General features: G+C 37.2%; 1 protein-coding gene across 1 annotated transcript; it reads right to left on the reverse strand.

Moving 5' to 3' along the window:
• Positions 1 to 1,034: 1,034 nt before the first annotated feature.
• On the reverse strand, positions 1,035 to 9,995 carry DYNLRB2 (dynein light chain roadblock-type 2). The gene is made up of 4 exons (XM_063112792.1): positions 9,937 to 9,995; positions 7,718 to 7,793; positions 2,072 to 2,239; positions 1,035 to 1,218 (listed from the first exon to the last, which is right to left on the reverse strand). Exons 1-4 carry the CDS (start codon positions 9,937 to 9,939, stop codon positions 1,175 to 1,177), a joined length of 291 nt encoding a protein of 96 aa, XP_062968862.1. The 5' UTR covers positions 9,940 to 9,995; the 3' UTR covers positions 1,035 to 1,174.
• Between the last annotated feature and the right edge of the window lie 207 nt (positions 9,996 to 10,202).

The raw sequence follows: 10,202 nt of genomic DNA on the forward strand, positions 1-10,202 counted from the left end.
ACCAAGAGGTGGAAGTCATCCAGTCAAAGCAAAAACAGACTAGTCAGGAGCAAATGTCATGGCAACAGTTTTTTGGTGATGCTCAAGGTGTTTTGCTTATTGACTTTCTGGAGGACCAAAGAACAATAACAGCTGCTTATTATGAGAGTGTTTTAAGAAAGTCAGCCAAAGCTTTAGCAGAAAAACACCCAGGAAAGCTTCACCAGAGAGTCCTCCTCCATTATGACAGTGCTCCTGCTCATTCCTCTCATCAAACAAGGGCAATTTTTCGAGTTTCTATGGGAAATCATTAGTCATCCACCTTACTGTGATTTGACCCTTTCTGACTTCTTTCTGACTTCTTTTTGTTTCCTAATCCTAAAATATCTTTAAAGGGTACCTATTACTCTTCAGTTAACAATGTAAAAAAGACTGCATTGACATGGTTAAATTCCCAGCATCTGCAGTTATTCAGGGATGGACTAAATGGCTGGTATCATTGCTTACAAAAGTGTCTTGAATTTGATGGAGTCTGTGTTGAGAAATAATAGAGTTTATATATTTTTATTTTATCTTTCAGTTCCATTTTTTCCACAAGCTTTTTGAAGTCCCCTTGTGTATATGCAGGCTTGCCCAACACCTGTTCATGGTCTGCTCAGGCTGGTGTAATAGAAGTACAAGTCTGAGGAATTTTGTAAGGGATGGAAGAAGTACTTAGCTGTGGTGCTGACCCCAGTTGAGAACCATGCTTCTGACTTTTTTCTGTCCTCATTTAGCCTGTGAAACATCTAATGCTCTTTGAGCTTTGGGACTTTCTACCTCCCTTCCACAGTGCTCTACTGAATCTCCTTGGCATATTATGGAAATGGAAAAAATTATTCTTCTATACTTGATGACATCTACTTCTAGACTAAAAGAAGTATCACCAGGAAGGCTACCTTCTCACTAGAATCCTTCAATTTTGTGTATTATAAAAAATAGAGACATACATACCAGAACTCATTTATTATACAGCTAAAGTACAACTTCACAATACAATCAAAAGGGACTAAACGAGACATGTACAATAGTTTAAATGTAGAAAGAGAAAAGAATGTCCAAAAGATCAGTTAGATTACAATATAATTTTAGTAATCATTAAGGAGTAAAGTGTTTCTGACCCAGTGTCACTAGGACAGACTTGGCCATAGCAGATCTATTCACATGGATTCTGGATGACAATCAGAAGATATTCCTTATCTATGGAGAGACATGGACAGAATTAATTCACTCTGGAAATTAAATTTAATAAATGAATATTTCAGCTAATCTACTTTTCTCTTCATTACATGGACCTTGTACAGACCAATGGTTTCCCACTTTGGCTGCACATCAGAATCATCCATTGAGCTTTTAAAGAAATATCCATTTCCCAGAGCCAGCCCCAAAGATTTTGATTTTGCTTCTATGGGGTAGGATCTCAGGCATGGATAATTTCTTTTCTTAAAAGCTCTCCAAGTGATTTTAATATGCAGCCAGGTTAAGAGTACAGGTGCAGAAAAAGCTTTAGTTTATGGGCAATTCTGATTTGACAGATGTGCAACAGAGAAATTTGTTCTAGACTAGACTTAGGAGCATTAGCCTGTTTTACAGTCACGTAGTAACACTGGGTATGTAATTCCTTCAAGGAAAGCAGTGCTTCTGGCAGCTGTCTCCCAGTGGATTAGGTGGATGTGCTCACCCATGGGGGGTGCTTAATACTCTACAGGCCTTGGACACCCCCGCCTTTATCCCCAGGACAGGGGACATTTCCCCTGCTCTCCAGAGTCTGTGTGCTAAATTCACTGAAAATGACACCTACATCTCCTACATTTTTTGATTACTAATAATAAATGCAAGTGGGCAAAATTCAGTTTGTTCAAAGGTCAAATTAATTGCTAATGTAATAAAATTTTCAGGCTGGAATTTTCAGATTCAAACATCTTCATTTTGTAATCAAAGAATATTATGTTTCATGCTGTATATTAAAAGCTATACTCCCCACTCTTTGAAACAAGGCTTTTGTCAGTAAGGTAGAAAGATACTTTAAATATGAAATGAAATGCCATATTACCTGGAGCTACCATGATTTCATGCTTCTTCGATCTGATCCTAAGAAAAGTGAGGTCGTTCTGAGGATCAATATCGCGGACTGTGCTCTTGGCTTTCATTGTCAGCTGATGGAGAAGACCTGCATACTGAACTGTTGTCGAGTTGTCCAAGGTTGTTCGGATCGGAATGCCTGTTATGAGATTTAATTTTGGGTTAACATTTTTTTCTGATTATAAAAGTAATATGCACATTGTAGAAATATTGGAAAACACCAATAATTGTAAAGCGGAAAAAATAATGGTTGATATTACTCACTGGCAACAATTTTAGTTTGTTTTCTTCCAATCTTTTTGCCTCTACGTAGATTTTTTTAGTTGGGTCAAACTATATTCATAAATTTGGCTGTTGCTTTTTTCTTCATTTAAATTAAAGCATACAAGTTTTTCTTGCTGACAATGTCATCGGCATTATTTTTTAAGAGCTGCACACTTTACTACTCTATGGATATATAATCATATAATCAATCTCTATTGTTTGGTTATTTGGCACTGTACTTTTTTATGACTAATGGTGTGATGAACATCTTTGTGCATAGTTTGGAGGCTAATTGATTATTTCAGTATTAAGTTAACATATTTTTATATAAAATGCATTCCCCCAAGTGTCCTGTTTACAATGAGTCTGCTTTGAAATGCTTGGTCTGTGACATGGGGTTGTTAGTCTTCCCAGAGGCAAGAAACATAAAGGGACATCATTGCACATGCTAGAGAGTATGTTAAAAAGGATTTCCAAAATTTCTTCATAACTCCTCACACAGTATTTAGAAAACATCACATTTTATGTTGGAAAATATGGTAATAACGATACTGTACTTTTGCTGTGAATCCCTGGTTTGCACTCATTCTTGGTTTAAACATTATTAAATTTGACTATTTGTGTGCTCTATTGGTCTATTATATGAGTTTAAAACAGATTCTATTAATTTAACTGGAAAATTCTAGCCAGAGAAATATGCAAATATAATTCAATTCAGTCCAAATCAGTCTAGCTCAATTTGGGTTGCCCAGCGCTTAGTGCCTATGTGTTACAGGCACTGTGGTAGGTATTTTACATATACTGTATCTAATCAGAGGTAGCTTTTATTTTATTTTGAGAACTACCAGATAGAGAATTCCAGAGATTTGATTTGCAAATGTGCCTTTAAGGGGGCATATGAAGGTGAATTTGGGATTGCTGTCAAATTCCTTAGGTACCTGAATAAAGGCCAATCAATAAAAGAGTTAACATGGCTCTTGTTTTTCTCAGAGAATGTAGCTCCAGAAACTATTAAACAAGATGAGTAATTTCAAGAGTGGAAGAGTACTACAAGCTTAGGATTTTACTAAGTTTTCATAAGACTCATGGAGACCATCAATTTTAAGTTTGAAACAGACTAATTATTTTTCTTTTAAGAAACTGCTATCTCCAGAACAGGTCTTGCTAAAGAATATGAGGATAATATTTACAGGGAAATCTATTCAATAGATAAGATATTACATAAAACTCGTTAATTTTTGTGTTATTATTTGTTGGCCACTTTTCCCCAGGAAGGCAGTAAGTTGTCTTTCACACCTGATGGAAGTTCACAAAGCATGGATCTTTAACAAACAGAAACAGAAATGTACTCAGCCTTTGACGACAACTTTCTGATGAATGGTTTTATTTTGCATCTTAAATAGTGACTACCTACAAAGTCTGCATTGCTCAGTGTCAAACCAAAAAATACAACCAGAATAAGTTATTTAAAATGTAGATGAGAAGATTACGAATCAGATGCTCAGGCCTATTTAGTTAGTCTATTCATGATCCAAGACACTAAATAAAATAGCCAGCCTTTCTGAATAAGAAGTGCACACTGTGGAAACACTTGGAGCTTTCAAATGTTCCATAGGCATTTGAAAAAAATCAATCAAGAAACATTTATTGAGCTCTTGCTTGGTACCATGCGAAATAATTAAAAAATAATTCAAGAAGTAATTTTAGCAAATGGTCTAAAATTCACCCATTTCTCTTCCGAGAAGTAACCATTGCTCCCAGTCTCTTACTATCCTTCCAGAGATATTCCAGGTCTATCAAGAACGTGTTTGTGTTTGCGTTTATTTTAATGGTACCATTCTTTATTCTGTACCTTAATTTTTTCATTTAATACACTTGGGAAATTGTTTGATTCAGTATCCATGAAGCTGAGTAATTCATGTTAATGACTGTGTAAGTCTGTTGAATGGATGTTTTGTAATCCACTTAACTAATATAGCCTCCTGACAGGCATTTAGGCTGTTCCCAATCTTTAACTTTTATAAACAAGGCTATAGAATATGTCCTTGTGCATGCCATTTCACATTTCTATATATGTGTAAGATAAATTCCTAAAATGGAGTTTCTAGAACAAATAGTATGTGGATTTTAAAATTCGATATTGCTGAATTTATGGCACTATTTTAAAATGTGATTCTTTATGATCCTAGTAAGCTGGCACTCATTATTTCAGTTTGTCATCTTCAACTGTACATTGGTACTTTGTTTGATAGATTGTATTTTAAAATAAAGGAACTGGCTGGAAGGCTGATAAAAAAAAACTAATGAAATTCAAATGATGGATTGTTAGAAATGTCAAGAATATTTAAAATTAAGAGCCTACAGAAATCAGGCTTATATACATAATAATATATGACAGACATGACTTCCTAGGATACAAATATATATCTTCACCAATATCTATTTCAATGATCAGTGTTGCAATATTGTAAACAATGAACGGTTTTATAAATGAAAAACCAGTGTTAACAAAGAATCTACTCTAATCAAAACCTATACCATTCAGCTTTGGGCTAAATTGATGTCTACTTTATTGTCATGAATAGGAAGTCTGTGTTTCAATAACAGTGAAACCGAAGAACTATATTTAACATGGCATATGATGATATCGAAATGAATAAACATGGTAGAAGACCTACCTAACCACAAATACAATCTGACAATATGTTAAAATAGTATGCCTAGAACTAGTAGACCAAAACCACTAGTAGAGAACAAGAACATAAACACCAAATTAGTTAAATATTTGCAGCTTTCTGAAAGCTGCAAATCTGCACTATAATAAATGGCACTTTCATCTAAAATTGAGTAGGCTGTTGAAATTGAATATTTTATTAACATTCTGGTCACACAACTTATACCATATGCTATTAATAAACATACTTGTCATACATGCTGGTGATTAATAATCTGACAATAAAAATAATCCTCTCATTTATATTTTGGGACAAAAGGTTAATGTGACTTCTAGGTAAAAACTCTGAGTACCCAGAAATCTTGAAAAGTGCCATGAATTCTAACACAACCCTATCCTAGTAAAGGCTAATTGAAAGTTAATAGACATTAAAATAATATTTTGTTGCCTTCAGATAACAGAAGTATTAAATGAAGAACCTCAGGAAAAAAATTACTTTTAATCACACCACTCAGAGATAATCACTATTAACATAGCCTTATCTTTTTTCCACATTTATCTTAAGTGCATATGTGCCCTTGCCTATAAGTGTGATTAGAAAATGCTGGTTATGGCTCCTTTCCCTGCTTTTTTCATCTAATATTATGAGTAGTTTATCATGACATTAAATATACTTCAACATTTTAAATAGAGTAATTTTATCAAGTAAATATTACATAGCTAATTTATAAATTCCCCTACAGTTGGAATAGATTTATTCACTTGTCTGTTTATTTATTCATTGCTATTATATATGATGCCTTCGTAAGTATCCTTGTACCTAAATCTTTCAGCACTCCTTAGGATAAATTCCTAGGAGTGGAATTACATTTACATATGAAAAGGGCTTGATATTTTTCAGACACTTGATGCATATCACCAGGCTTATGTACTTTAGACTAAGATCTCCCAAAGAAACATACTGGATGAGTTGTCCTGGGTATCACAGGTAAATGTGCTTATACTGGGTTGAACAGTGTCCCCCCAAAATTCAAGTGTATTCTAAATCTCAGAAGGTGGCCCTATTGGGAAATAGGGTTGTTTGCAGATGTAATTAGTTAAGATGAAATCATACTCTGTCATGGTGGGCCCTAATCCAATAACTAGAGTCTTTATAAGGAAACAGAGACATGGAGAGTAGAATGTCATGTGACAATGATGACAGATTGGAATGATGCATGTATAAGCCAAGAAACACCAAGGATTGATAACAACCATAGTCCAACTTGGGGAGGTGGCAGAACGTACACAAATACCTGGAAATGAAATTAGTGCAACCAGACCCACACATTATGGCTGGACCACTTGCTGGAATATCTGGCATAGCTCTTGACTTAACTGTAAGGCTGATCTTAAAGCACCCCCCTCAATTATTCAAGCTGGGTGAATTGTGCGTGCGTGCGTGCGTGTGTGTGTGTGTGTGTGTGTGTGTGTGTGTGTGTGTGTGTGTGTGTGTGTGTGTGTGTGTGAGAGAGAGAGAGAGAGAGAGAGAGAGAGAGAAACTTCAAAAAGTTCGTGGAGAATGGAATTAGAAGCTAATATGAACTTTTGAAGACCCCTCGTGTGTATGTGTGCATCTCACTCATTTGGCACTGAGTTATTTTTTATTCTAGAAAACAAATAATATATTTTATCTGAACAAATCAATTAAAAATTCCCACATTCTCAGAACTATTTAATTACAATTTTATTAAGTGTTGGGTATTTTGCCAAACACTTGACAATTATTATCTCATTTAATTTTAATTATCATTACCACTAGCAAAGTAAGTTATTTTCCATTCTTAATAAAAAAAGTTCAGAGTTTAACAGACTTTCTGTTGGCAGTTACTCAGTTAAATATTTATTGCCGGATTTTGCCCTGGCACTGAGTTGGTAACATGCCAATTCCATAGTTGCACCATGAATTATGTGGAGTAGCTACTCTTATTTCAACTAATGCTCTGTAATTTCTGGTGGCACTTCTTACCCTTACAAATGCCGGAATTAGCAATAAAACCAGCAGAAGCCTTTAACCGGTTGCCACCACAGCTGAGCATGGAGTGGTATACCAGAGAAAATGCTATATGAATTCTTAATAAGCATTGTGTAGAGAGGCCGAGTTTCTGACAAGCCTACAAATTTCATAGTTGGAAATGTATTTGCCCTTCTTTTACTATATTCACAAAGACTATACTATAATGTTAAAATGAATTCTCAAAAATGTTTATTAAATATGGTAAAGGAACAATTTCATTTAAAATGAAGACAAACTCTGTACCCTTTATGATGTTAAAGCAAAAACAAACTGTCAGCAATGATATTCTCCCTATTTTCAATATGATAGTTTTACTGAAACTCTTGAAATGTTGGAAGAAAATTACCAAAGCTTTAAAAGTAGATAATTCATAGTGTTTTTTAGGAATATATGGACATTTTTAGACATCTTACTCATATTTATATCTCTAGCTCTTAGCAGAGTACTTGACATACAATAGGAGTAGATACTCAATAGATGCTTGAAAAGTAAATGCTATAGCAGAAATATACAAAATATGTTTTTGATTTCAAATTCTAAGATGCTTGTCTTAGGGTTTGACACAACAAACAGGTTCCTGGTTTGCTTCTGTGTGTCAGGAAGGCAGCCTGTGATATATTTACCTTCTGCATTTACCACCATAGTTCCAATAACCCCTTTATGGCTCTGGATCCTTTTTAGGGTTTCCTCCACCTCTGCCTGGAAGAGATCAGGAAGGCAATTAAAAAAAAAAAAAGTCTTTCTGGTGACCCCAGCTATAAGGAGAATGATGTTTAGAAAGACACCTACTCCCCTATCTTCTTAACCTAAAATCCGAGATTTCTGACAGACAGCTTTGAAATTGTCAAGTCCCACACACAAACCTATGTATGACTCTGCATACAACTCTGACAAATCTCTTGGCTTGAATTCTTCTAGGGACAAAAACTTACAGCCGCACAACAGCTCACTCCATTTTACCCCTTTTGCTAGAAAAGTACTATTTACATGGGACAGAAATCTGGCCTGGATCATCTTTCACTAAGTGATCTTTCTATATTCATATGAAAAATTCCTTTTCTACATTATAGTCCTTTAGACATTCAGAGTTATATCATAGCCCCCTTCTGTCTAAAAGAGGCCCTTAGTGAGAAATCTTATTTTCATTAATGTTACCTAACTGGGAGATCAAATTATTAAATTTACAGAAGGATATTCTATAAAAACAATGTATTCCAGGGTTCCAGAGTTCTCTTGATAACTATAGCCTGGGTATCAGTGCAAGCCGACTGTTCAACCATGAGTGATTATGTTGAAACCTCATTACTGTGTTTTAAACTTTCTCAATGAATCTTATTTATAGACCGAATTGCACAGTTTTCTTCCGTTCTAGAAATGTCAAAATCAAGAATAATATCTGCCAAACCTACATATTGTTCATGACTGAGCAATCACTGGATATTCTGAACTCAAACAGTATTCTGTAGAGTCTCTTGACAAGGGTATGTTATATTCCCTCCCCCCGCCCCGATATCATACAGGTGAACATTATGTTACTTTAGTCAATAGACAATTCCTTTTGCACTTAATGTGGGCACCACCACTTATTTCCTCTTTTCCACCACCATAGCGGGTCTTTTATGAATTTCAGGCCTAGATTTCACGATTTTTGCCATTATGAATACTATCTATATTATCTACCTAGCATGTTCTTTAAATTACATCACTGCTAGAAGCTCAAATAAATGCATTTTAAGAGGAAAATATACATCGCTGCCACAATTGGAAACCTGGTATCATCTGTCATAAATAGAAATAACTGTAAAAACAACAAAATGAAGAGAGATTATTAAATTCTACTGCAATGAAAGATATGAGCGTGAGGTCTGCTTTTCAGGTGAAAAATGGAAATTGCCCCATGATAGTGGTATTAAGGACCTAACAGTGCCAGAAGCTTTCTTCCACAGATAATCTAAAGGCTGAACAAAATGCTAGAGGAATAACTTTCTCATGACGAGATTTACTCTGTTTTTGGCATTTCTGGGCCATCTTATGTAGCAACTAATGTTTGCATCTCGCGTTGGGAAACACTGCACTAAGGCATAACAGTTGTACGGGGTGTCTACAACTTATTAAATTTTTGGTAATCTTTAAGACAATGTCCACAGCTCCTTACAACCACTATCTTTGTTTACCTTTATCTTTTACTTTTCTGCTTTTCCTGGCCTTTCCCTCTCTTCTCCCAGTTGTTTTGCTCCTCGTGATTTCGGAGTCCTCCTAATACAATTTCTTAATCCCCACCTCCAACCCCCCTTTCATTGCTCTCTTAGAATTCTTTGCTTTCCCCAGTGTCTACTTTCCTTTTTCTTCCTTTTTTTTTTTTTGGCTAGGGAGGGGAGGGCTCTCTCTTCTCCGTTCCTCGCCTTTCCTCCTTTTTCTTTGTTTTCTCCATCTCCCCTCTCCATTCCCTCGTTCTCCCTGACCCATCTCTTCCTGCCTTCTCAGGAGCGGGTCTGTCACCTCTCCATCTCGCTCCTCCCCTTTTCAAACTTTCTCGGCTCCCAGGAGTTACCTTCCCCCAGCATCTTTCTGCCCCTCAGTCTCTCTCTTCCCTTTCTCGATATCAGCTTTCCCCAAGTACCACCCCCGAAATCAACCCCCGAGATAGCTTCCACCCATCTACACATCTTCTTCCCCCTCTCCAGGGTCTCCTCGTCCCTCCAAGAAGCTTCTGGAGCCACTAGTCTTCGCCGCGGCGTCGGGACCTCCCAAGCCTGGGTGGGCCCCGGGAGCCAGGCAGCGCGGGCCGCTGCCGGTCGGCGCCCTTGGAGCGGCGGGGCGCGGATGGAGACCCCAGCTTTACCATCGTGCTCAGTCCGGCGCCACTGCCTCCCGGGATGTCAACAACGCTTCCAGCTGTTGCTAGGAGACAGGAGAGGAAGTGACCTCCCGGAAGCGCCGGGGCCGCGCCTGCGCGTGCGCACGGGTCGGGCAGCAGTCGAGGCCGCTCTTCCGCCCGTACAGGGGATCTGACACCTCTCGGCTGCCGTAGGGAAAAGTTCGCAAAAGTGGGCGACGGGCGTTCGCCTGGGGTTGGCCTAGTTCCCGTGGGGCTATGGGGCCGAGGAG

The sequence above is a fragment of the Cynocephalus volans genome, chromosome 10 (assembly GCF_027409185.1).
Source record: "Cynocephalus volans isolate mCynVol1 chromosome 10, mCynVol1.pri, whole genome shotgun sequence".
Taxonomy (NCBI): domain Eukaryota; kingdom Metazoa; phylum Chordata; class Mammalia; order Dermoptera; family Cynocephalidae; genus Cynocephalus; species Cynocephalus volans.